Source organism: Nicotiana attenuata, unplaced genomic scaffold (genome assembly GCF_001879085.1).
Source record: "Nicotiana attenuata strain UT unplaced genomic scaffold, NIATTr2, whole genome shotgun sequence".
NCBI classification, from domain to species: Eukaryota; Viridiplantae; Streptophyta; class Magnoliopsida; order Solanales; family Solanaceae; genus Nicotiana; species Nicotiana attenuata.
The window spans coordinates 225,884-253,835 of NW_017670545.1; the positions used below are offsets into that span (position 1 = coordinate 225,884).

The 27,952-nt window shown below is 38.6% G+C and overlaps 3 protein-coding genes across 3 annotated transcripts; 2 read left to right on the forward strand and 1 right to left on the reverse strand.

The window, feature by feature from the left end:
- The first annotated feature begins 19,399 nt into the window (after window positions 1-19,399).
- Window positions 19,400-21,556, forward strand: LOC109240788. Its single transcript, XM_019407470.1, has 2 exons — window positions 19,400-19,531; window positions 20,606-21,556. Exons 1-2 carry the CDS (start codon window positions 19,496-19,498, stop codon window positions 21,440-21,442), a joined length of 873 nt encoding a protein of 290 aa, XP_019263015.1. The 5' UTR covers window positions 19,400-19,495; the 3' UTR covers window positions 21,443-21,556.
- A 689-nt stretch (window positions 21,557-22,245) lies between these two features.
- Window positions 22,246-23,576, forward strand: LOC109240784 (E3 ubiquitin-protein ligase Os04g0590900-like). The gene has a single exon (XM_019407465.1). The coding sequence runs from the start codon at window positions 22,561-22,563 to the stop codon at window positions 23,158-23,160; it is 600 nt and encodes a 199-aa protein (XP_019263010.1). The 5' UTR covers window positions 22,246-22,560; the 3' UTR covers window positions 23,161-23,576.
- Window positions 23,577-23,962: 386 nt separating this feature from the next.
- LOC109240789 (monofunctional riboflavin biosynthesis protein RIBA 3, chloroplastic) lies at window positions 23,963-27,636 on the reverse strand. The gene is made up of 6 exons (XM_019407471.1): window positions 27,121-27,636; window positions 26,035-26,253; window positions 25,330-25,655; window positions 25,001-25,130; window positions 24,614-24,910; window positions 23,963-24,535 (listed from the first exon to the last, which is right to left on the reverse strand). The coding sequence occupies exons 1-6, from the start codon at window positions 27,463-27,465 to the stop codon at window positions 24,272-24,274; spliced, it is 1,581 nt and encodes a 526-aa protein (XP_019263016.1). The 5' UTR covers window positions 27,466-27,636; the 3' UTR covers window positions 23,963-24,271.
- Between the last annotated feature and the right edge of the window lie 316 nt (window positions 27,637-27,952).

Genomic DNA, 27,952 nt, shown 5'->3' on the forward strand with positions numbered 1-27,952 from the left:
GAAACAGAATTTGGTCGAATATCCCGCCGTAACCTGGTCGGACGTTTACAACCGATACCACTCGAAGATCAGGGTCGAGGATGACCAGCTAGGAGCCCCATCGGGCTCGGTATACCCAAGCATGCTTCTGGAAAAGTAGCCAAAGCCAAACAAAGAAAGGTACAAGCCATACACCGAAGATAGGAGAAACGCCCCAAGGCGCAACATGCCCCGCAGCGATCGAAGGATGGGCCGAGGACAGGATCCTTGGGGACGTCAATAGAGCCGGATTTGATAGGCACACAGGGCCAACGGAGGTGCCTCGCTTGTCAGAATACAACTTCAACGTCGATGTATCAGACATCATTTTCACCATCAGTAAAAGAAGAGATGCCACGTGGCCCAGGCCAGATCCTTCGCAAAGGAATCATAAGTTAGTATATGAATTTCACAACACGCACGGCCACAGGACCGAGGATTGCCACCAGCTCCGAGAAGAAGTAGCCAGGTTACTCAATAAAGGTCATCTTCGAGAATTCCTAAGCGATCGAACCAAAAATCAGTTCCGGGAAAGAGAAGCGACCAAGAAGAACGAAACGAATGAGCCCCAAGAAAAGCATCGACACCCCACAGGAGCCCGTGATGAGGAGAACAAAAATATCCATCACCCGAGAAAAGCAAACTCGGGACTACATACCTGAGGATGCCCTCACATTCAGCGACGAAGACATCGAGACCTTATCCCAGCCTCACAACGACGCACTGGTAATCTCTTTCCTTGTAAATACATTTCAAATTAAACGTGTACTTATGGATCCAAGTAGCTCGGCAAACATTATCAGGTCAAGGGTGGTAGAGCAGCTCGGACTGCTCGACCAAATCGTACCCGCTTCTCGAGTCCTCAACGGATTCAACATGGCAAAAACGACGAAAGGGGAAATCACCCTCCCAATCAACGTGGCTGACACAACCCAAAACGTAAAATTCCATGTCATCGAGGGAGACATGAGATACAACACCTTACTCGGAAGGCCATGGATACACTACATGAGAGCAGTACTGTCCACCCTCCATCAGATGATGAAATTCCCCACAAAGGATGGGATTAAAACCGTCTACGGGGAGCAGCATGCTGCGAGAGAAATGTTCGCGATACATGACGTGGCTCCGACACCAGCGCCTTTGCTTTAGAAGGAGCCGAAGGATAAGCAAGCAACAAAATAATGACAACAAGCTACAATCTCGACTACTCCTGACTAAATAAAGCAGGAGACCGTACCGAGTCCCCGTCGCAAGCGACCAAAATGCATCAGAGCTCAAAATATCGCCAGCACCTTCCGCTCTAAGGTATAACTATCTCATTTCTCTTTCGATTACATTCTACACTAACCTTTATGCAGCCGACCGGCCGAGGCAGTCGAAACGCCAACCCAGCTCGAAGACCTTAAGGTTTTAAAGCATCCGTTGCACTCGTTTCCTTCGACCGAGTTTTTATCCCCAAAAAGGGTTTTACCGGCAAGGTTTTTAACGGGGCAACATCTACATGCTACCTAAGGAAGACTCTACGAGTATTCTAGGATTCTTTTGCACTCAACCTCGAATACTGGAGGGCATTCCCCCAGAAGATCATCTTCTCGAAGAAGCCAAGAAATGCCGAACGGGGTCTCAGTAGGAAAACGATGTACCGGGCCAAACGGTCGAACGAACCGTGTCCGTATAAAATAGCTGGACCCCTGACAGCGAAAACATGTATACTTTTACCAAGTAATCGAAGAATACTTTTCGTCAAAGCATCTTACGCTTCAAAAGAAACTCGGCGTTCTAGCAAAAACGACTCCTCCGTCAAACGCGCCCCGAATACTCGGGGACTGGCGGCAATAATTCAACACCTGAACGACCTCCGGGTCGGAACTCCAAACTCATAAGCCCTCAACGAGGCAACGTTAAAACCACAAACATCTCCGAAGCCGAAAGTTTCCCGAATACTCGAGGACTGGCGTCAAAACCTCAAAAATCGCACGGCCTCCGGGTCGGAATCTCCGAAATCATAAGCCCTCAATAAGGCAATACCAAATTTACAAGTAACGGCTCCCGAGCCAAGATACCCTCGATGAATGGGTGACTGTCGCCAATCACCATTCATTAAAAACCCGAGGCCATAAGACCCCGAGCGGGAAGACTCAGTCTCGTAAGACCTACATAAGGCAACAACAATATCTGTAAGACCTCAGGCAAGGTATGAACCACACTTGTACCAAGTGGCAATATCTGTAAGACCTCGAGCAAGGCATGAACCATATTTGTAACAAGTACCCAAAACTGTAAGACCTCAAAGGCGTGTAAAACTTATAAGACCTTACTAAAGGCGTAAACCCGATCTCAAAGTTAAGGCTATATATATCGAACTTGTAAGACCCCTAAAAGGCATACCCTCGATATAGACGCCAAAACTACTCCACTCGGGACTAAAAATGGCTCCGGCCAAACACAAATGACTACGGTCACAAGGCTGCACCAGCCAAACTAACACGACTCGGGGACGCCCGACCGTCGCTGCAAAAGCACATGTCTTCAATTACTTTGAATCTACTTCGAAAAGAACCGGTTAGACAGGCTACCCTCGACATAGGCAAAAGAGCTTCGACCATGTCAGCTCCAAATTACAGGCTTTGAGATACTCAGCCTCCGAGCCGAACCTCCCGAGGTGCTCGATCATCGCCACATAACGACTCGCAATCGAGGTTTTCTAAACCGTCGAAGATTCAGGCAAATACTATCCTTATCGAGGGAAAAATAAAGCCCACACATAAAAGGTCGCACCGACCCAAGGCATAAGAGCCACTATCGCCAGCCTACACATAAAAGGTCGTACCGACCTAATACGTAAGAGCCTAAGGGCCAGCATTAAATTCAAAAACTTGAGGGTCGAATGAGCCCGAGTCGAAACCCGATTTAGAGACCGAACCCAAAATAGTTAACTAAATCTGCCCAAGAGCAAAAGCGTAAGAGCTGTTGTCGTCGGATTATACTAAAAGGTCGCATCGACCAAGCGCGTAAGAGCCCATGGGCCAGCCTAATGGGCCTTAGGGATATACCACGAATCTATGATTCCTCTCAGTTCAAAGATCAGTTCACCTAACTAAAATCATGGCGAAAAGAAATACAGGAAAAACAAAATCGCGAAGTTTCTTCTTTATACATACATACGAAAAAACACAAGCTCCATCCACAAACGCGCTTTGAAAACATTGTATACAGAATCAAAAAGAAAAATCTACGTCCCCCCAGGGAGGAAATGGCCCGCCGGCCTCATCGTCGCTATCGTCAGTGCCTGACAAAAGTAACTGAGGATCACGCTCGTCCGCCTTCGCTCTCGCCAACTCTTCCGAGAGGACAAATCCCCGAGCACGGATCTCCTCGAGAAATTTCCTCCGAGACTTATAACGAGCATATTCTTTGATCCTGTCTTCGCGGTCGAGGGCCCTTCTCAGCTCAGCTTGAGCATCGGCAGCGTCCTTTAGATAGACCACCACTTTCTGGTCGACTTTAGTTTGGCTTATTGCGGCTTCAACCTGGGCGTCCACAACCTCGGCCTTTATCTTCAAAAGCTCAGACTCGAGCTTCGTAATCATATCTGTTCGAGCCAAGCTATTATCACGAGCCAAGTGAAGTTGAACGTCAAGGGCGGAAACCTTCTCCAGAGCACCCTTCTTCGCCGAAGCCTGAGCGTCCTCCTGAGCTTTTAACTTGTCATACTCGCGTTTGGCTCGGCCAACTTCGTTCCGCAGGCGATCCAGGTCCTCCATCTTCTTCTGCAACTGAAATAAACAAAACATTAGCCTCAAGAGCTAGAAGAAAGAACACGCACTCGATCGGAACAAAACCTGCTCCTTCAAATAGCTCTCATAATTCAAGCTCCGACTCGCCTCATACTGTAAGTGCGCCAGCTCTTTTTCCCTCTCTTCGCAAAGGTGCCTAAGGGATTTCTCCTCATCTAGAGCTTTCCGAATCCTGGCCTCGCGGTGAAACAGCTCGGACTTAAGCTTATCAAAAGCCTGCAAACAAAAACACGATAAGGAAGGGAGGGCATGAAACTTGGAAATCCTGTGCCAAAACTCACCGCATAGTGAAGCCGCTGGGCTTCCTTGAAGGTCGAGCACACATCCGCTAGCCTGGCTCCCTCGGCTCCAAAAAAGTCGGCCCCGATCGAGGCACGGTTGCTCGGCACATATGACCCCGGGTTCCGAGCACCCCTCAAAATACCTCCGATGGAAAAAAGGGGACGATAGCGGAGGAGACAAAGTCAAACACCACGGGCGCAGTTGGCTCAGTCGATACTTCCACTCCGGTCCCTCGGTCCAGGTTCACCTTTCTTTGAGTACCGACGCCGTGCAAAGGTATCCCTTGCTTATTGTTATCATTTTTTAGCTTAGAAGCTAGCAATCCTTCTCCCTCTCCAAAGGGGCACGGCCTCGCCTCGGAAGGCTCCCCGACGCCTACAACAGCAGGGTTAGTGCGCAGAAAGAGAAAGTGCTTTTCTAAAGCCTGAGCTACAACACGTACCATGATGCTTCGCTCCCCATCTGCCTCTAGACAAAGCTCTCCACTTACGCTTATCGCAAGTCGAGTGGGTCGCCAATTTCCGAACCCAATCCGGCAGATCAGGAACATCGTCCGGCGTCCATGAAATCGCTGTAAAAAAGGAAAGGGAGGCACGTTTACGAAGCCAACCTTCGCCATAAAAAAAACTAAGAAGGCACGAAGTGTACCACTTACGTGTATAATTCCATTCCTCAGGGAATAGCATAAACTCTACAGGGATAATATCAACAGTCTGAACTCGGACGAATTGACTCATCCATTCCCGGCCTCCATCTTCTTCATTATCAACAACGAAAGGCGTGGCCGACCGGCATCGTAGAGTTAAGTGGCCTCGATGGTGGAAAGGCTGGTACAGCCTGACAAGATGACTGAGCGTGAACTCAAGCTCTGCCTTCTCCGTGAAGAACCTCATCATCAGTGCTATCCGCCAAAATGACGGATGAATCTGCGCCAGGTTAACCCGATACTTCAGACAGGAGTCGAGCACAACCCTATCAAGGGGGCCCAGTGTAAAGGGATACGTGTACACATTCAAAAACCCATCGGCACGGTCCATGATGCCCTCATTCGGGGAAAGTATCTGTAACTCTACCTTTTCCCCCCATCCGCAGTCTTTTCTGACAAACCCAAGGTGTTCCTCTCCTATCAAAGAAGCAAACTTCAAGGTATGCTCCCGTTGATCCTGAACATCGGGGTATTTCTTCGATGAGAAGTCCCCTCTCGAAGCAAAACGCCCCGAGTCAAGCCCGCTAGGAACCGGCGACGCTCCGCCGACAAGGAAAAAATCGAAGGCGGAACTCTCTCCTCCCTGCCAAACGGACCCTGATGCACCAGTCATGACTGTGGCAAAATTAGAAAACTAGAGCAGGAATTTGGGCAAGAGCGTTAGCATTGAAATAATGAAAGGCCTAACGCAGGAAAAAAAGAGTAACTACTTAGAATGGTGGGGTCTCCAAAAAAGCGGAAACAACCCTATATATGGAAAAATCGGGGACCACCCGCCTGCCTCGAAGGCCTATTAAAAATGTTGACAAAAGTTTTTGTCGCTTTGAAAAGATACGCCGGTGGAGTCGACTCGGCCATTTTGTGACCGCATCCTGCACCCGACGTCACCGTACGGTGCTTTGAGGTCGAAACCCCGCGTCGACCAAGCCCCAAGGTGGTGCCCAACCTCGAGGGCCTCAATCAAAAGGAGATTGGTTCCAGAAAGCCATCAATGTCATTGCAAGTCTCGAGATGGTACCCGATCTCGAGGGCTTCTCTCAAGAAGGAAATAAGCACTTAAACTCTACCCACATGGGCTTGGCCTCGGGGTACCATCTAAATCCGGGTAAACCCTCATCCGGGATCTATCTGTAACGCCTTAAGGCTATCTACACTAAGTTCAAAACAAGTTTCCAGATGGCCCGAGTCTGAGCAAACCCCTACTCGGGGACTGTTCTCGAAAGCCTAAAGGTAGTCTCTATTCTCGAGCTCCCGAGCGAATTCCCCCTCGAAGATTATTGCAGGGTCTAAAGACTAAGTGTCAGTCTGAAGGTTCAAAGCCCTACTCTCATTCAACTCGAAGTCAGGATCCCGACTATCCGAGTTTATCAGTCCAACCCGGGCTCGGTCCAAGGAACGGCAAAGGGTTCCGCGAGGAACCATGTTAGTCAATCAAAGGTCAGAAAAAATACTCACACCTGGGCTCGATATTGGCACCAACTGGTGGAGTCACGCATTTAGAATCTCCACAAACACAAATATAAGGAATATAACGTACATCGGGAACAAATCAAAGGAACATCTTTGTATTCATAAACGCTCAAATACAAAAACCCACGAAGGGTCTATACATATGATTACAAAAGCCCGCGAGGGGTCCTTACACAGAAACGAAGAAGCAAAAGTATACGTATAATAAAAGCCAAGAGCCTAATCTATTCTCAAAGGTTCATCCTCGGTGGCAGTATCTTTGAGCACCATCTACTCGGATATGCATCCTCGGCGGCAATATCTTCGACCGCCACCTCCTCGGTGGTCTCATCTCGGTCCTCCAGAATGATATCTTCAAGGGAGAAGATGAAGAATAGGAAAGTGGTGGAGGAGAGCAAACTGACGCAGAAGAGGCAGAAACGGGTGAAGAACTGGCTGGGTGAAAAATTTGGCTTGTATGGATTTCACCAGTAAGCCACTTCTTGAGACGTTACCCCGGTGCGAGATGCGATGGTGAGTAGACAGTACCGCCTCACTCCATGGAGAGCAAAAGGAGTGAGGCGCCGCACCGGGTAGTCGGGGGAGGTGAGCAACGGTGTAGAATCCGACCACCTCCCTGAGCAGTGGTGTAGAGTTCGATCATTTCCCCCAAATTAGGAGAAATCGTTCTCCCTACCTCGTCGCCTCGAGCCAACGACGACAGTAACAGCAATAACAACAGCAACAACAACAACGACAAAACGGCGTAATCTCGCTTAACAAAGAAGGCCCTGGAAAAAGGCTATGGTATGGCTGGTAGGAATGCCGCCAAGTATCTTTAGGGAAGTGGGCCTCAAACATGGCGGGCAACAGTGGATGAAGATGATGAGAAGGGAAGGATGGACAGATATTACAAGACACTTTTTGAATAAAAGTTGATCCCAGGAGGTTCCCATTTATAGGAGGGTCGACAGGGTAACCGATGGCGCCATTAGTGTCTTTGAAAGACATATCGTCAGGCGCATTTAATGAATTCTTGGGAGCTGAACCAGCGACGACATTATTGCTTTGAAGAATAAGAAACGGTAACGCTATGAACAGTTCTAAAAGATGAAGCGACGGGACGTCTCGGTTATCATGAAGGCTTACGTCGTCAGCATTACGACGTCGCAGGAAATCCGGAAGGTTGGTTATCAGGGTCGTTTCTTATCGTCCTACTCTAAGAAACGCGGGGACTATCTGTATGCGGTAAAATCGGAGGGTCCAATTTTTGGCCGTTATAACGCCTCGTAAGCAAAGCTCACTGAAGGCTCGGGACCACGGTCGAGATTCTCCCCGAAGGGCCATCGATGCTCAACCTCGAGGCGGCGCAAATCGACAGCCACGATAAAAAGTGGGGAGTTCCCAAGACGTGCAGCTAGAGCCGACAAAGCCTATCAGACTAGGCCTGAACCCGAATCAGGGCGTCAACTAGCCGTCTCATCTCCATATCTTTGTAATTAATATATTTTGTATTACATAGGGATCTCCCCTCCTATATAAAGGGGATCCTTGTCATTTTACGGATATTTGTGGTTCCATACTAAATATACAAGAACATTCTCTCTGCTCTCTAACACATTCTCTAGATATTATTGCTTCTATTTACTATCTTCCTTTATAGTTCTTCATTTATTGCTTATTATTGGCCATAAAGAGCCACCCTTGATTTTACCATAACTGTTAGTCGCACATCAATCGCCCTCGATAGCTCCCAGCTGAGAATCAGAGTCGAACTCGAGGCCCTGATCGTTAACATTTCGGTTTGGTTATCACCTTGTTCCCAAACTCTTATATCTCGTTTCTAAGTCTTTCACATAGCACTAACTGCTTAACAACCGGCATAAAAATAGATCACGTATTTTTAGAATCCCATAATCAAATTTAATTGTTATTACCATTTTCACGATAAACAATAAATATAAAAAATGACACCGATTATTATTATAATGGTTTGTTTATATTAGTCCACTTCTTCAAATTGTAACACCACTTATAAAATATGCTGCATATGCTACTACTGACAAAGTACATAACCTAAACTCATTATTAAATGGTGATCAACTTTTCCTGGAAACCTAGGCAGGTGAGCGAAAATAATACACCGTAATAAATAAATATATGGTGCGTGTGTATGCGGATTTTAATATCCAAGCAGAGAACCACTAGATACATTGCATGGAAATGAACCAATAAAAACCTCAAGCAGCTTTTGTCCTTTAATGAGACATTATTAAATAATTATATAATTTGTTGTGGGATAGATAGAACTCCTTCACGTTTAATTAAAGATCTTTAATTTGTGTTTTGAGTATGGAAAAAAATATTGGTAGACGATGTTTTCCTCTTTAATAGGCATTACTCAGCATAAATCCAAATTAATTATGCGGCGTAAGAAGAAAAAAGTATTATTAAATACAACCAATACTTCGTCTGCTTCTTAACCGCTAGTGTAAAACCACAAGAAAAAGAAGAAAACAGCACAATTTCTACGTGTTAGAGCACCAACAGCCACATGCGGAGTAAGAATCTGAAGTTTTTGGGTTCAGGATTTTAGTCCTTTTAAAATTATAGGTTCTAAATTAATAATTTGAACATATTAAATAAATTTCTCAAAACAAATATAGAGTTTGGACCAAAGTTACTGGGTTCGGTCGAACTCGCACCTCGATCTCTAGCTCCGCCCCTGCCAACAGCTGGTCATATTGCCACGTCTCATACACATCCATGCACCTAACACTGTCAAAGATTGGATTAGGAGGATAATAAGACAAGATTAGGACGTAAAACAACGCAATCATAGAGAGAAATCTAACGGCTTAGACTTAAGATTGCATATGTTTGTTAATAATGACGGTGTTAATATTATTGATTATTCCAATCTGGAATAAGTAATACAAGTGTAACGTGATGATATGGAAAATATAATGAGTGGGGAAACTGCTTGTCGGGGATAAAGAAAGAAAATTTCCTGCTTTTTCGTTTTGGGGAATACCTCATATCCATGTTCATTGGCTTTGTCAGAACCTGGCTTTATCCTTAATTTTGTTTATTTTAATTATAAGTTATTGTAATGTTTCCTTAGTTCATCAGATGCTATTTGGGATCAAACATAAAACTTGGTTTTTTGTCTTTTCTTCGTTTGTTCATCAGAATAATAATGTCGGTTGCATATCGAGAATCAAGGTAGATGGTTAGTAGGTCGTCGAGGTATTAGTGTCATTTTTGTATTTTATTATTGTTAGATTTTTTTTAGCATTACTTGTTGTTCCTTTCGTTTTGCTTTCTTACTATCTTGTTATTGTTACTGCATGGTGATACTGCTTTTTTTCGTCTTTCATGAGTCGATGATCTAACAGAAATAACATTTCTACCTTCAAGGTGGGGTACGTGATAAGGCCTGCGTGCCACAATACTCCCCAGACTACACTTATGTGATTACACTAATTTTGTTATTATTATTGTTATTGTTTCTCTCCTAGTATACTCACAATTAACTTGGTCAATTCTGTGATCATCTAGACATGCCCCTCCTAAGGTTAATGCAAAAATTTTGCTCACAAAATATTTAGGAAAAATGACATTGTATAGCTGCTATCAAAATAATAGCAGAAAAATATATATTTTTAGTATATTTTTTGTAATGTATATATTTTTATATGTTACACACTAGCCTATAGTGGCGTAATCTATATTATATTAAAAGCACGAAGACTCTTAGGGAAATGTCGTTCGCCTTTTTTACCCTTTAAAACATAGAGTTCCCATAGGACAATAAAGTAATTTAAGTATTTCATAAATATTTAGAAATATTCACTTAATTAATTTAGTTTTTCGGATTTTTTGGTAAATTTTTCTTCAATTATATTTGTTATTAAAATTTGCATTAATTAATTGGTTAAATTTTCCCACGTTTCTTACCCAAGGAAACTTAATAAATACAATTTCCTAAACTTTCACTCTCATTAAATAACAGATTCCCTTTACTCTTTGGAGTATTAAATGAGTTATTATGTTGCCTTAATTATTTGGTAATAAAAAAATTTTACTATTGCACAAGGAAAGTATATTAAAGAATTTGACTAGGAGGTATTATGATATTAATGGGACATATAATATGTTAGTTTTTGGTTGAATTTATTCGCATTATTGAACCAAAAAGCATATGTAATTGACTCACAGTAAATTACATACCGGGTATTCGATTACAACCAAAAAAGTTCCATACCGTGTAAAATGGAACCATCATTATTGTGGTTCCGTTGCACAAGGAAAGTGTTTTAAAGAATTTGACTTGCTGGACGACACAAGGAAATATTTTGGTAGAAGTTTTTATTATTTGATAAGTTTTTCTTGTCTCTTTGACCTACACACAAATTTATTTTATATAATTCCTTTCATGTGTCAAATTGTATACCATAATACTTCTATAAAAGAAGATACAATGTCACAATTTAATCGTCAAAGTTCGCCCTATTCCAACATCCCGATTTCAGGTGTTGTTTCTTTTACTAATATCAACATCTTTTGCTACTTCATATTTTGCAAGCACGTTTGCATGCACCATTTTTAGTGTTGGCATCAACAATTTATTTTTATTGTTGCATCAATAATTTTTTATTATATAGTTTTTGTTTCATGTTTTTGACTTGGCTAATTTCACATCTCACGTAATATACAAATTTATTACAGGTTATTGAAGAATTGCAATTCATCACAGAAAATCGATTAGACATTCGATCTAAGTCTTATCACTTAAATATTAGTATTATTTTTTCCTTTGTTGTATAATTAATTATACTTATAATTGCTATGCTAGCTCAAGTTGCTTGTTTTTAAAAGAATTAAAAATTAGATTATCTGCTTTAATTCTGTGTTATATTAATACTACATGATTTGCGTTAGTGCAATGCCATGCTTGAATCACTCAGATTTCAACAATTACATCCGTTCAGGTAAACAATCTTCCTTATATCATAAAAATAATCAATTATTGAATTAATCACTTTGATAACTTATAAAACTCTTATGCATGCTTTATTTTAGGTACACTTGCAATGGCCAGTGAAAAGGAATTGTAAGACCAGTGTATCCAAATTAATAGTCTAAGAGTATCTGATTCATGTTGGGTAATACGAGTGTTAGTGTTTGGGAGTGGAATAGTGAAAGAGTTAAACAATAAAACAAATGAAGGCACCCGAAAAATTGTGACATTAGTTGATGTAGAGGTAATTGTTATTTTATATCAATATTTTATTTCATGTCTTTTTATATTATACTATATTAAAAGCACGAAGGCTAGCGAAAAATCGTTCGCCATTTTTACCCTTTAAAAATAGAGTTTGTATTGGATAAAATTGTATTTGATTATTTTCCTGATGTATATTTAAGAATAAAAATCAATCAAAATTTTAATTATAGTATTTTTCCTAATCTGAACTAAGTAGGAAGTCCATATATTGAGGACTTTAAATTAGTATACAATTTTGTCTTATATAAATCTTTGCCTATTTTTTGTCGTCAATTTTGGACCGTGAAATTGTGAAAGTTTTTTAGCGATATGAAATATTATTCTTATGAAAGTTCTAACACCAAACCAATTCGATATAGATAAGAAAACCTTGACCATCTTTTACCATATGAAGACAATCTTGAGACAGTTTTTTTCTTAGAGTAATTTTTCTTCGTAACATCAATTCTCTCGCTAGATCTATTACATGAATTTCAAAGATAGACCGAGTTTGTAATTAGTATTTGTATATTTCCATAACATGAATCCTTTGAGCGAGTTCTTTCTTATTATTTTGTTTTTGAGAAAATATTGGAGTCACTATTTTTATTTTCACACGAAAATCTGAGTTTAACCGGTCTGAGATTTTTCTGGTAAGTCTAAGGTTATCCATTTGTTTATACAAGTACTATCAGTATCGTATTCATTTTTTTTAATACTGATAATTTTCTTCGTGTCATGCTATGATCTATTGGGTTGAAAAATCATTGATCTACTGTATTTGTTGTATAATTTATTTATGATAGTGATGTCGGGTCAACTTATGTGCATCTCGACTATTTCGTCGAAATACTTAATTGAATAACTCTGTTCATCGAAATTTATGTAAATATGAAGAAATTATTTTGTTATATACACAACATGCATAGAAAGGTTTGAGAGTGGTGGTTGAAAATCATCATTCTTAGGTAGTTGAATCTTCAAGTCAAGTTAAATTTGTAGTTGCGGAGGAACCGTAAACTAGAACGAAATATAAAAGTCCAAAGAAAGAACGAAATCTAAGATTACAAAATTTAAATTCATTGATTAGGATTTTGATAAAATTTAATATCGAGGGCACTTTGTTTTTTAATATAGCTGCAAATTGTAGTGTAAGAAATTAATAAATCTCCATATTTTTCATTGGTAATAAATTATGATCTTAGGAAAGTCGTTCAAAGTTAGTCTTAAATCAAAGAGAACATGAATTTCTGGTGGATAATATATATTTTTTTGAGTCGTCCTGCTTTCTTTTTCTTGGTCGTTTTTACCCTTTAATAATATACAAATAAATTTATAACATTACTATTTAAGTCTAACTATAGCTTATAATACTTTCGAAATGATACTCGATAATTGTACCTTAATATACATTATTTAGTAAGTAATATTTATAATTTTTAAAATTTTATACTCATCGAGATAGGGTACACGTGCAATGCGAGTACCTTTAAGTCGTTTGACTTTTTTATCTTTTAATAATAAGCTTCACAATTGACAAATATGTATTTAAGTTACTTTCCTAATATTTAAGACTTTTAAATCAAATAAAATTTTAATTATTATCTAATAGTTAAGAGTTCAAAATTAACTAAATAGGATAAAATATGTTAAGAAAATGAAGAGAATATAAAAAAGTAAAAGTAAATCAGTTTTATTTACCGAAAACGTATTATTTGAACCATGTCAGAAGTCTTAATATATAAAATTTAAAATCAATTAAATTTTAATCATCTTTTACAAATTATTTCCTTAAGCAAATATTTAACTTATTTTGATATAAATTGCTCTTTTTCAATAATTTGTTCTTCTAACATATAAATATATTTATTGACGCGGCACACACGTGCAACGTACGTACACTAAAACTAGTAGGTTAAAGTGCAGAAAGAAAAAAAAGAAAATAAGGTCATTGTCAAAGTAAGAAGTGTGTCGAAAGATGTAACGACTCGGCCGGTCGTTTCATGAGTTACCGCCCCGTTTCCCCCATTTCTGCTTCTTATTGTCTTGTTCAGTTGTATTATGTGTTATCGGGTTGGTTGGCTCGGGTTCGGAGAGATTTTGGTAAGGTTTGAGATACTTAGTCTCTTTTAAGAAAGCTTAAATTGAAAAAAGTCAATTGGATGTTGACTTATGTGAAATAGGACTCGGATGTGAATTCCGATGATTCGGATAGCTTCGGGAGGTGATTTGGAATTTAGGAGCCTGATCGGAATGCGTTTTGGAGGTCCGGAGTAGATTTAGGCTTGAATTGGCGAAATTGGAATTTTGGCGTTTTCCGGTTGATAGGTGAGATTTTGATATAGGGGTCAGAATAGAATTCCGGAAGTTGCAGTAGGTCCGTTGTGTCATTTGGGATGTGTGTGCAAAATTTCAGGTCATTCGGACGTGGTTTGATAGACTTTTTGATCGAAAGCGGAATTTGGGGGTTTTGGAATTCTTAGGCTTGAATCCGATGCAAATTTGGTGTTTTAATGTTGTTTTGAGCGTTCCAAAGGTTGGAACAAGTTTGAATGATGTAATGGGATATGTTGGCATGTTTGGTTGAGGTCCCGAGGGCCTCGGGTGACTTTCGGGTGGTTGAACGGACCAATTCAAGTTGAAAAATATTGCAGAAAGACTGCTGTTGGTGTTGCAGGTTTTTGACCTTCGCGTTCGCGATGGAGGTCCCGCGATCGCGAAGGGTTAGGTTGTGAGGCTTTAAAGTTGGCCTTCGCGTTCGCGAAGGGGTCGAGTCTATGGTCATCGCATTCACGTGGTTCATGTCGCGTTCGTGTAGAGGAAATGAGCGGATGGGTCCTGGATGGTTTGTTCTTCGTGTTCGCGGGCGTGTAGTCGCGTTCGCGCTGTGTTGGGAAGCCAAGTCTTCGCGTTCGCGTACAGGGAGTCGCGATCGCGTAGAAGGAAAAATGGTCAATTAGAATTTGTGCTTCACGAGCGTTGACCGCGTTCGCGATGAAGGATTTTTAATAGCTGGGTAGAATGTTTAAAAGACCCATTCCGCTACTTTTAGCCTAAGTTTCACCATTTTTGGGCGATTTTAGAGCCTTTTGAAGAGGATTGAAGAGGGAATCAAGGAGGAACACTTGGAGGTAAGATTTATGGACTTAATACTCAATTCTAATGTGATTTCTACCTAATTAATCATGAAAATTGTGGAAAATAAGCCTGAAAATTTGAAGTTAGGGCTTGGGAATAGAGACCTAAATCTAGGGATTTGAGGGGTCATTTGTGGTCGGATTTTGAAGTATTTGATATGCATGAACTATTGGGAAGATAAGGGTTCCATTGATGTTAATTTTTGTCGGATTTCGAGACGTGGGCCCGGGGGTCGGGTTTGGTTAATTTCGGGATTTGTGTCGTAATTTAATTATTTTTGCATGGGCTTCGTTCCCTTAGCATATTTTGACGTCATGATACTGATTTTGGTTAGATTCGACGTGAGTTGAGGCCGAGTCGAGAGGCAAAGGCGTCGTGGGCTAGAGATTGGACCGGATAGAGGTAAGTAATGATTGTAAATATTGTCCTAAGGGTATGAAACCCCAGAATTCACATCGTTGTGCTATTTTGAGGTGACGCACACGCTGGATGACGAGCGTGGGGTCGTGCACCGTTGGGGATTATGACTTAGTCCGTCCCGTATGTCTGTTTAATTGCGTATTTGATTGAAAATTGTTTGCTATCATCATGTTTTGGGCTGAATGCCATACTTGGGCCTCGTGCCAGGATTTTACTGCTATTACTCACTATTTTGACTTAGTATTTGTATTCAGTCATGCTATATTCTACTATTTTCACAACTCAGCCATCTTTACTCGTTTTTGATATTGTAAATGCTATTTTTGGGATGAGCATCATGTTTTACTGTTGCCCGTGTGGCTTGTGAGATTCTGACTGATTAAGGCCGAGGGCCTGTGTTGTGAGGATACTATGGGATCGGGCTGCACGCCGCAACATATGGTACTGATTGTGATTTATATGAGGCCGAGAGCCTGTTGATTATGCCACGAGATGGCTTATTATTGCGCTTGGGCCGCAAGGGCCCTCTCCCGGAGTCTGTACACCCCCTGTGAGTGCGGGTACCCAGTTTGTGATGTGATATAGCCCGAGGGGCTGATGTTGTTCCATGTTGTTGCCCGATGGGCTGATACGAGTGATTGTGAGATAGCCCGAGGGGCTGGTTCTATTGGTATTTTCGCCCGAGGGGCTGTTTTGTGTTTCTATATTTTACATTGGTTTTCATTCACTCGTTTGAACTACTAAAAGATGTTTTAAAAATGGTTTTATTGAATTAAGAAGTTTTTATGAGTTCTTACTGTTTACTGTATTGTGCTGGTTTTACACTACCTCGTTGTAGCATTTTGCTGTGTATTTACTTGTTTTCTTATCGCTCAGCTGCCTTTAATTTTATTACTTACTGAGTTGGCGTACTCACATTACTCCCTGCACCTTTGTGTGCAGATTCAGGAGTCTCAGGTCACGCTAGCGAGGGTTGATTTGCTTCCAGCAGGCTTATTTGGAGTTGACTAGGTAGCTGCTCGACGTTCGCAGCCCAGTGCTTCTCCTTCCTACTTTTATTTCATTTGTCCTAGTTTCGTAATAGACCATGTTGTCTTTTCATACTCTTAGACAGATTTTAGATGCTCATGACTGGTGACACCCCGATGTCGGGCTGTGTTTTGTTTCCGCATTTCTTTTAGTTCGTTCTGTTTTGGGATGAATCACTTATTAATGACTGCTTATGAATTATTACAACTGTTAATAGGTTTTGGGGGTTTGTGTCGGCTGGCCTTGTTTCACGAAAGGCGCCATCACGACCGGTTCCGGTTTGGGGTCGTGACAAAAGCAAAGTTCTATTACATAAAAAGGATGAATAATTCTCCAATGGGATTTACCAAATTAATATGGCTAATTATACTAATTTTTTAATTTAACAGTAATGCTCATAGCATAAAACCGTGTGCCAGTTGTATAGGGATATGAGAAAAACTTTATCAAAGTGAATACAATGTAGAAAATACACTTTTGTATAAAGTCAACAGCAATTCGGTTTATTTCAGTTTCTTGGGCAGTTCGAACACCGCCCCATCGGATTATTATTTTTTAATGATTATATACTTCTTATTCTTTTCCATAATAAACCTGCACATAATTTAATCATTTTTCAAATATACATCTATTACACAATACTAGTGCTTCTCACGAAAAAACTGAAACCTCGAGAAAAAGAAGTACATGATTATACAAGTCCCAAATTAACAGACTTTAGTTATTTTTTTAATTAAAAGATCTGACTTTTAAATAGAAAAGAGGTTAAGTTCTATGAATTAATGATGGTGTAAATAATAGTATACTATATAGTTAGTGCATATAATTTAAATTCTATTTTAAAAAGCACACAAATAAAAATACTCTACTATCTCCCTGATCATACCAAAAGTTTGCATTTCAGGGATAAAAAGAGAGTAAACTAAGTGAGAGTTTCGACATAAGAATTGTAAAATTCTACAAAAAGTAAGAAAAAATTTCAACTGAAAATGGTATTTGAAAATTAGAGTTGTGTTTGGACATGAATATAATTTTGGGTTATTTTTGAAGTTTTGTGAGTGATCTGAGTGAAAATTTTGAAAAACAGTTTTTTGAAGTTTTTTAAATTTTCGAAAAATTCAAAAATTTATCAAGTGATTTTTAGAAATTTTATGACTAAACACTAATTTCGAAAAAAAGTAAAATTTTTTCGGAAAACGGTAAACAAATTCTTATGTCTAAATGGGCTCTAAAATTCTTTAATGGAGGGGCCGAGGGGGTACATTTCTATTTTTCACATAGGTAAAATGTAATAAAGGACATTCTTGCTTAACAAGTAAATAAAATTATTAAGAACTTAAAAATGGAAATAGCAGTATGGCAGGAGTACGAGACCCAAAAATTCCATTCTTGGATACCGAGTAAATTTAGGAAAAAGCTAATAAATGCCATGATTTTTCTCGAAGCTTACCTTTCTAAAATTTCACCAAAAAGTGCTCATATATTTGCTTAAATATAGCACAATGCAACATTAAATTCTTGTCCATATTTAAATTATACAATGAGCTTTGTATTTTCTTACATGTAGCACAATGCAATATTAAATTCTTTTCAACTACGTTGTGACTATGCTTTTTTTGAGCCCAAGGTCTATCGAAAATAGCCGCTCTATCTTTACAAGATAGCTAAAAGTAAAGTTTTTGTATAAACACTACCTTCCTCAGACTGTACTTGTGGGATTATATTGGGTCTATTGTTGTTATAATGAGCTTTGTATTTAACAGTATACTAGCTAGTGCAATTACTTTCCTTTTTATCAGCAGTGGCGAAGCTTCAAGATCATTCGAATATTTAACATTCATTTTTTGATCTTCTACTCAATAACAGAAACATTTAGATTTACACTATTATTTTCTTTATTTCCAATAGGATCAAATGAACTAACAATGTTAAAGCGGAGAAAACCCTTTAAAGAACAGCGCCGCTACTAGAAATTCGGCCTATACCGACCGCAGCCAACCAACTTCGGTCGGTCGGTTTTCGAAATATTTTATTTTTTAGTTTTTCTTTTACGAAACCGTCTAACTTCGGTCGTTTTTTTTTTTGCAAAAATACGGGAAACTATTTTAAAGTTCCGCAAATTTTATTTTTTAAGAAACCAACCGAAATCGTTGGTTTTTTCATATAAAAAAAAAGAAAATTAATATTCATAAAACCGACCGATTCGGTCGTTATTCCAGTTAGTCATTTAAAAAACCGACCGAATTCGGTCGGTAATTTTATATTTTTAATAAAACCGACCGAAATTGGTCGATTATTCGCCGGAAAATGCAATTAAAGAGTACAAATAAAATAAAAGAAAGTCTTAAACCAAAATGCGCTAATGGTCTAGTGGAAGAATAGTATCATGCCACAGTACAAACCCTGAATATCGATCGAAAATTGCGATCGACTTTGGTCGCTATTTATTACCGACCAGCCTAATTTCGACGAATTAAAGTCGGTTTTTCCAACCGAAATCGATCGGTATTTCTGGACGATTTTAGGTAGTTTAGAGCTACAGTTTATATTCACCTAGAAAGAAAAAAGGGTCTTTTCATTCCAATTCAAGGAAAATCTAACCAGATATGGTCATTGACCATATCAATTACTAGTTTGAAGGAGAGAAGTAATGGTACTTATGTATATGTTGAGAGAGAAGTATGTTTATTTTTTGAGTTTAATTAACTTTTATACAAAGTTTAAACTCTTCTAAAATGAATTTCTACACCAAGATATTCACGGAAGCGAGCTAGTCTAGTAGGTGCGAGTTCGGTCAAACTTTGTCATTTTTACTTAAAAATTATATTTGTACTATTAAATATGTATAAATATTTAATTGTGAGTCCAATAACTAAGACGAACTATGAGTTCCGTGATAAATTCAGAACCATAAACTTTAAATCATGACTCCGCCTCTAGCTATTCATAAAGAGTATACTAGTAATTTTAAAAAATACATTAATATATAGTGTAACAAAAAATTAAACTGTCTGCTTATTTGTTTAAGGTAAGAAGAGTCAAGGGCGCTAAAAGAGTGGAATCCAAAAATAGTTCATATACTAGGAGGGAGAAGTCTTAAGAAAAATGGGGTTTTTTTCTTTTTTTTTCTTTTTCTTTTTTTCAATAGTACTTTAATGGAAATTCTTTAAGATTCCATAATAAACTTTTGTTACCATAATAGAGATTGGTTGCTCAATACTGGAGCTTCTTTTGTCTTTTTCTGGGTAGCTTCCTTCTATATAAGACTTACAATCCATCTCTCCTAAAACTCCCCTTCCCCTCAAAAATTCTTTTTCAAGATTTCATTTCTTTTTTTCCCATTGCTTCTTCTAGGTAATAGTGATTGTGTTTGTGAGAGAGAAAATGGAAGAAATGGCTTCTTTATGGTGTTATCAAGAGGTGCTTCCTTCTTCATTTTCATTACAGTTTCTCACTTCATGTCCTCTTTTCGTCTTTTTGAACCGAGGATCTATCGAAAACAGCTACTCTACTCCTTCGGAGTAGGGTAAGGCCTACGTACAAACTACCCTCCCCAGACCTCACTAGTGAGATTTTACTGGGTCGTCGTTGTTGTTGTACTTCATGTCATCTGTGTACCATTTTATTCTGTTTATAACTTCACCTCAAAACTGAAAACTCATACTTTCCTCTGTGTCTGTGTGTGAAGAGTCTGAATGGGGCAGTCCATAAATAAGAAATATCTTGAAATGGATTTACTGAATATCATTGTATTTTGCTAAAACTCCAACTTTATAGAAACAGTAAAGGGCAGCCCGGTGCACTAAGCTTCCGCTATGCGCGGGATCCGGGCAAGGGCCAGACCACGCCGGTCTATTGTACTCAGCCTTACCTTGCATTTCTGCAAGAGCATGTTTCCACGGCTCGAATCTGTGACCTACTGGTCACATACCGGCAACTTTACCGGTTACGCCAAGGCTTCCCTTATAGAAACAGTAAATTTAAGAATTGAGTTTTCTTTTGCACAGTCAATGATCTTGTGCCTTTAGACTTACTGTAGCTTTTGTTTGGTAAAAGTGGTGCAATCCCTTTTTTCTCTAATTCGAAACAGGTTTTGCTTTGATTATTAGACCTTTTCACTGCTCAAGAAGCTATAGGCAAATATAAAGAATTAATCATTGCAGGGTCCAATGCATCAAATTTTTCTTTAATATAGGTATCCAAGGGTGATCACATACTTTCTACTTAATTCTTTATTTTAGTTTTAAAACTTTTGGATTTGACTGAGATGATTTCATCACCTTCCACATGGGCCCTTGTCCAAGGTGTCACTATCACTAATAACTTTAAATTACTTGTTCATGAAATGATTATGACCAGATAATTACAGTGAATGGTTTCTTGATTTCTTTCAAAGTCTTTGATTTAGTGATCTTTCATCATTAGTATGCCTATTAATAAAGTTCAAATTTGTAAGACTTTTCTCTAACTTGGGGTTTTGATCAAATGTTGCAGACCATGGAGGAAATGAGACAGAAGCTAGTGTACACTAATCTTGAGCTTGAACAATTGAAGGTGGAAAAAAGTGAAGAAATGAGGAAGAACAAAGAATATGTGAAGCAATTAATCCAACTATTAAAGATGGTTTGTCAAGAAAGAGATGAAGCAAGAAATCAACTTGAGAAACTACTCAACAAAATAACTTCATCTCAGTTCCAAGTTGATAGTCCTATTTTGAAGGCAGCAAAAGCAAATTCAAGCATAACTGAATCAAACAGCCTGTCTGAAACATACAATTATCAGTCACATTATTCATCCCCGGTCGAGTCATTTTTCGATGCAGTTTCATCACCTGAGTTTTCCAACAACAACATGGCTAATTCAAATGCAGTACCCTATATGAATCAGCCTTTGGCTCAGGATTATAAGGTTGTCCCAGAAATTGATCAGGCCACATTGATTATTGAAAATCTTGTAAAGGGGAAACCTTTACCACAGAAAGGGAAACTATTGAAGTCTGTTATTGAAGCAGGGCCACCTCTACAGACACTTCTTGTAGCTGGATCACTACCTCAATGGCGCAATCCGCCTCAGCTTAAGCCGTCTAATATTCCACCAGTTTCCATTAAAGGGTGTGAAACTGAGATGGCAAATCAGAATCTTGCTTCAAGAATATTGCATTCTCAGCCTTATTTTGATATGTCATGTGGTTCTTTACAAATGGTATCTACATCTATGTTGAACTTTGCTAATTTTCCCTCTGGTTCTTGTTTGGAGAATCAGAGGTTGATATCTTCTGGTGCAAATATGAACAACTTTGTTGTCCTGGGAAAGAGACAAAGGTTGCAGTAAAACAAGTTGAAAAATTGATGCCTATGCTTCCAATTTTTGTACAAAGAAGATTGCTGAGTGTTTGTAAATGGGATATACTGATTTTGAGTTTGACAGTATTAGCTCTTTTTGGTTGATGGATTTCATATTTCCTTTGGCTTTTTCATTTTTACAGTTCTCTTTTCATTATTCAATAAACAATAACTATGAATGTGAATTTTGATTATGATTCAATATAAATATATTGATATATCACTCCAAATTTAATGTTTGTGGCTCCTTAAATGTTTAACTGAACCTTTTCCTGAAGTTTTTGTTGTCTAAGAGAACTTTTGATATGTTTCAGAAAAAGAATTGCTTTTGTCATTTGCGCCAAGAAACAGACCATCCACCAGTTGAACTCTGTCTAATGTAGACTGAACTATCATTTTAAAACTATTATGACAGCAAAATTCTGGATATAGTATTTGTCCAGTGAGCTGTCTGCAAGATGAAAGCATCTTAGTGATTGCAAAGAAAATGACAAACAAAAAATGTTATCAGCGTCTAGAATCCTTGGTATCAAAAAGAGACTCGCGGTACAGAAATAAAGGGCAGTCCGGTGCACTAAGCTCCCTCTATGCGCGGGGTTCGGGGAAGGGCCGGACCACAAGGGTCTATTGTACACAGCCTTACCCTGCATTTCTGCAAGAGGTTGTTTCCACGGCTCGAACTCGTGACCTCCTGGTCACATGGCTCCCCTTGCAGAAATGAAGTACAGAAATGCTCAATAGAATTTGATCAATCCTATTTTCTGTCCTTAAGACGGAGAAATAGACCAAGAATTCTCTTTTTTGATTGTCTGGATAGTAAAAATTTGTAACCTCTTCTTACAAATAAATGAACTTGCCAGAAAGTTAAGTGTGAGTGTCAAATTCTTGGATTCATCACCAACCTTGTTTGTCTATATTGATCTCTAACTTTGATATGACCGTCAGTCCATGTCCTCAAAAGTTTTTCTAAACTTAGAATGATCTCCAATTACAAAGTTCCTAGACAATGCTATCCCTCAAATTTGCTTATAGCAACTTGTCTTAAAAGCCATATCGATTCAATTCCAACAGTTCTTTCCTGTTTTTTGTCCAGAAATTCAGAATAGCATGTCTAGTCCAAATTCCTCTCCAGGCGTAGGACCTTCGCGTTGGGATCCACTGCTGATTGCCTCAGTTGGTGTAATTTGTTTGATACTTCTTCTATTTAGTTATTTGAAGATAATACAGACACACTGTTGTGGGTATCTATCTGCGCGTTTGTACAGAAATCCAACTCAAAGGCATCATCTAAACGAGCAAATTCTTGATGATACTGATTCACAGATACATAGCCGGGGACTAGACTCCTATATTATGCATTCACTGCCAATCACTCAGTTCAAGAAGAACGACGAACAAACAACCAGACCAAATAATGCAGATTGTGCAGTTTGTTTAGGTGAATTTGTAGATGGAGAATGGCTGAAACACTTACCTTATTGCTCTCATGTTTTCCATGTCGCCTGCATTGACACTTGGTTTCAGATTCATTCAAGCTGCCCACTATGCAGATCCAATGTATTTAATGTCAAAATGCAACAAGGACATTCCATTTCTATGTACACATTACTAGAAACTCTGAGAAGGGAAGATTTCAATCGCGAAAGATCAGTGCACAATGAGGATATCCGGTCACAGATACTACAGAATCGTTCTTCTGAGCTTTAGAAGGAAGTGCTGACTAGTGGTATTAACATTGTGTAACAACTAAATAGGTATGCCTCTCAATCATTACACTGTCTATATTAAGAGCTCCACGGTATGCTCTCTTCCTGTAGAGAGCTTTATGAACAAGGATTTGGGATATATAACATACATTTGAATTAGCAATGACAAGCTTCAGGAACGAGAGGAAGTTGATACGAGGCAAGGATAATCGCAATGTTTAGCCAAGGCAGATATTCTGGTAACAGGGAACGCTATTTGACGCTTAAACACCTTATTTTACCAAATAAGGTTGAAGAGTACATGTGATGTATGACATGTTTTTTCTTCCTTGTAAGGTTGATATCTCCTTGAGATTTCTCTGATTCAATGATTTGGAAAAGAGACTATCCCTTTTACTGAACAGTTTGAATTATCATTCTAAAGTAATGAGGAATTCTTGTAAGAACAAAGATAATAAAGTTAGAAGATTGTATCATTCCAAAGTATAGTTCATTCTTCACATTTCTTTCTTGTTTTTCATGAAAGTTATAGTCAGTGATAATAAGTTTGCTTCAGAGTTCAGCCAACAGAAGCAGATTACAATCACTCCAGAGCATAGAAGTGGAAAATAAGAGAAGAATCACATGAGTTATTTATGCTCTTATCTTTTAGCTACAACAGTTTTGGCAACAGGAACACAAATCGGGGGGGGGGGGGGGGGGGGGCATTCGGCATAATAAATTAATACTCTTTAGATGCAATTTAGACAGATTAAAACTACATCAATCAAATCAGAACAAAAATTGCACCAAGCAAATTTAAATTGTGCCCTCAAAATAACAGTTAACAGATCCTTATACCAATGGCCTCCATGTTAAAAGATAAAATGAGATAAAGAAAGTCAAAAGTTCAAAAGAAAATTATTGAACTTTTGGATTTTGGATGTACATAATTATCTAGTAGGGGAACTGAAGAAAGCAGCATTTAGAAAGTATATATGTATCATTGCTGCTTTAGTGCATTTTCTTTTCTTTAATTGAATATACCTCAAAAAATTAGTTGTCCAAAGAAATGTGAATCAAGTATGAAACAGATGAGAGAATCTCCCTTCTTGAAAGTAATCTGCTATTATTCAACTTTCTTTTCTTTCCTGGGGCGGATCTTGTTTCTTTAAATTTCGGTTGATGGACGCCTTAATTGGTCCCTGCACATCAGATCCATATATATGACTCATTTTTGTTCGTTTTGTTTCCAAATACTTCCTGTTTTCCTCTGTGAAGGGTGTCAAAACTGGTACGCGTCCAACGACAGCTAAACCATAGCCCTTTAAACCGGTAAATTTTGCTGGATTGTTAGTCATTAACCGCATGGTACGAACTCCTATATCCCTCAACATCTGTTTCAATGAATAAAATAGAAGTTATATTCTTCCATTGTCAATAGATAAGAGATATGAGAAAAGTATGTGACTAACCTGTGCACCAATGCCATATTCACGAGCATCTGCAGCAAAGCCGAGTTTTAAATTGGCTTCAACAGTATCATGGCCTTGATCTTGTAAGTTATAAGCCTGAAGCTTGTTACCGAGGCCAATGCCTCTTCCTTCGTGGCCTCTGAGATAGATAACCACACCTCTACCAGCTTCCTCAATCAACTGCATTGCCAAATCCAGTTGATTACCACAATCACATCGTCTAGATCCAAATATGTCCCCCGTCAAACACTCCGAGTGTACCCTTACCAACACATCTTGACCATTCCCGATATCACCCTGTTGAAGACTTCTAAAGTTTAAAGGAATTCCGGGTGAATTATGCAACTTGTTTGAAGGATAAAATCACTAATAATTTATGCTTTTGACCTTTACAACAGCTATATGCTCAGTTCCATCAAGCTTTGAGCGGTAGCAGTAAGCCTCGAATAATCCCCATTTGGTAGGTAAACGTGACACTGCAGTTCCTTCGACAAGGTTTTCCCTCTTTCTCCTATATCTGCAAGCAGTAAAACATGACATACAAATCAGTAAGTTGGCTATTATTGCTCTCTTAATGAGTACAATGTATAAGGCTGCAACAGGTAAATTTGGAACCTGAAAATGCAGCACAAGTTCTCAACACTATTATGCAAAAATAAGTAAATAGGAAAAGAAAGAGGTTACTTAAATGGAACGAACATTTGTCAATGATTCACCTTACTAAATCAGTTATTGAGACAATCGGAATCTTGTGCTCCAAGGCCAAATTCTCCAAAATAGGCATGGTGGCTATTGAACCATCATTTTTATCAACTACAGTTGAAAGAACAGAAACTGGTTGCAAGCCGGCTGACATTACTAAATCAACAGAAGCCTCAGTATGACCAAATCTTCTTAAGACCCCACCATTTCGATATTTAAGGGGGAAAACGTGGCCTGGCCTTCTGAAATCTTCAGGACTTGAAGTAGGAGATGACAAAGCAAGCACAGTTTTAGCCCTGTCTGAAGCCGATACACCAGTAGATGTTCCCACCTTTGCATCCTATGCATAATAAAACAAGGTACTTCAATGAGCAGAAATGTTATTTTAACATCACATTGTATTCGAATATCATGGAATTTATCAGCCATCTACTATCAGTAATTTGGCGGTGGGAGTTTCAACTCCAGCCTGAGAATATAGCTTATAAAATTGTTACAGAATGACATAAATTACATAAATGATACAAATCTACTTCCTACTATATAAATGTAAGAGCTAAATTTGGCAAAACTTCAGTCTTTCTGTTAATATGTTGGCCACATTGACTGATATCGGTTGGCACTAAATTCATCAAAATTTTAGTAATTTTTTCAACCGTTAAGCATAGCACTAAGTACATTACAAACACTTTTAGCAATGGGAGGAAGAGTCAAATTACCACTGTGATTGTGAAGGATGGAGCAGAAGAATCATCTTCTTTTTCAGGTGACATTAAAGGAAGCTTGAGCCTTTCAAGATCCTCTTCTTTCATCCCTACAGAAATAATGCCTGATCCATGTCTTACCATGAAAGCAATTGCCTCTGCACTAGCAAAGGATGCTCCCATTACAAGGTTTCCTTCCACTTCCCCACTTTCATCATCTACAACAATCACAAACTGACACATTTTCACAATCATAAGTTTTACCAAATGAACATAAAAGTACAAGTTAAATTCATAAAAAAACTATTTTTTGTACTTTAGTGAACTTTACTACCATAATAGTAAAGTCAAAAAAAAAAAAATTTTATCATATTAAAGTGAATGAATTTTAACCACTATAACCGTAAAAGCACAAAATTTTATACGATACAATTGTAAAGTCAATAAGGACGGTAAAGTTGTCTCCGTGTGACCTATAGGTCACGGTTTCGAGCCGTGGAAGCCGCCACTAATGCTTCCATCAGGGTAGGCAGTCTACATCACACTCTTTGTGTGCGGTACTTTCCCGACCCTGCGTGAATGCGGGATGCTTGAGCTGCCCTTTTTTTTTCTTAGTAAAGTCAACTTGATGGATCAGTTTTTTCATTATAGTGGTAAATTTTAGCGAATTTAATATGACAAAAAAATAGTTTTTTTTATTTTACTGTTATAGTAAATAAAGTTAGTGATTTTAATGTTAAAGTGGGTAAAGTTCGATTACTGTACTGTGTATAGTGAGGGGAGGAGTGAGAGTATCAGTTATGGGTTCGGACCCAGTAACTTTTGTTTAGGCTTCATATTTGGATAAGAAAATTCATTAAATATATATAAATATTTAATTGCTAATCCAGCAATTATGGCCAGCTATGGGTTCGATGTCAAATTAAGAAACTATAAGCTTCAAATTCTGGCTCCGCCTCTATATATAGTGGATAAATTTCAGTAACCGTGCACACACGAAAATGTAAAATTAACTCCAAAATTACTAGTCCATTCAACTAATGTTTCAAGAAATTCACGAAATTAAAGTCCAAAATTTGAAAGAAAAGAAAAAACACCAACCTTTCCTTCACGTAATGCAGTAATTGCCTCTCCAATTGAAGAATAACCATTAGAGGGACAATCAGGATCACCCTCAGCATCACTCACAAAGAAATCAATAGTTTCTGGTGTTATTTCAGCACTCAACGTTTCAAATGGAACTGAAGAATTCTGATCATTCAAAGCACCAAATACAGAACCATTTTGATTGCTTTCAAATGGGTTAATTTCAGCGGAACAAAATGTAGTAAATACTGTTCTTTTTCTGTATTGCCCAAATCCAACTATATTTTGAGAAGTCCACAAAAAATTTGAGCAAATGAATATTGTTGGAAATGATGGATGCTTAAACACGACGGAGTCCATGAAAGGAACAGAAAATATTGGAAGTTAACTGAATTGTAGTTTTACTGGTTTTTTTGGCTGATAATATTGTACTTGGATTTGGAGTTTGCAAAAGGCGCCATTTTAAGAGGGAAAAAAGAGCACCTCTAGTTTTCTCTCTTCTTATCCAATGACGTGAAACTAATAAAAGAGTCTAATTTTGAACGTAAGAGAACTTGAACCACATGCATACAGCCAAATGGGATGCGCCATATCCTCATTCCCTGCCTTGGGCAAAACTTTAAAAAAGAATAGCTTACACAAAACATCTCCCATTTACACAAAAAAAAATTAAAATAAAATAATAATAATAATAATAATAATACCTTTAATCATATTGATTTAGACCGGCCGGATTATATTATACATGTTCAACTTAAGATATAAAATTAACTATATACATATAATAGAATCACATTTATCTAAATCAAGCGGTCATTCGATGTGCTCAGAGGCAGAACTATCATGT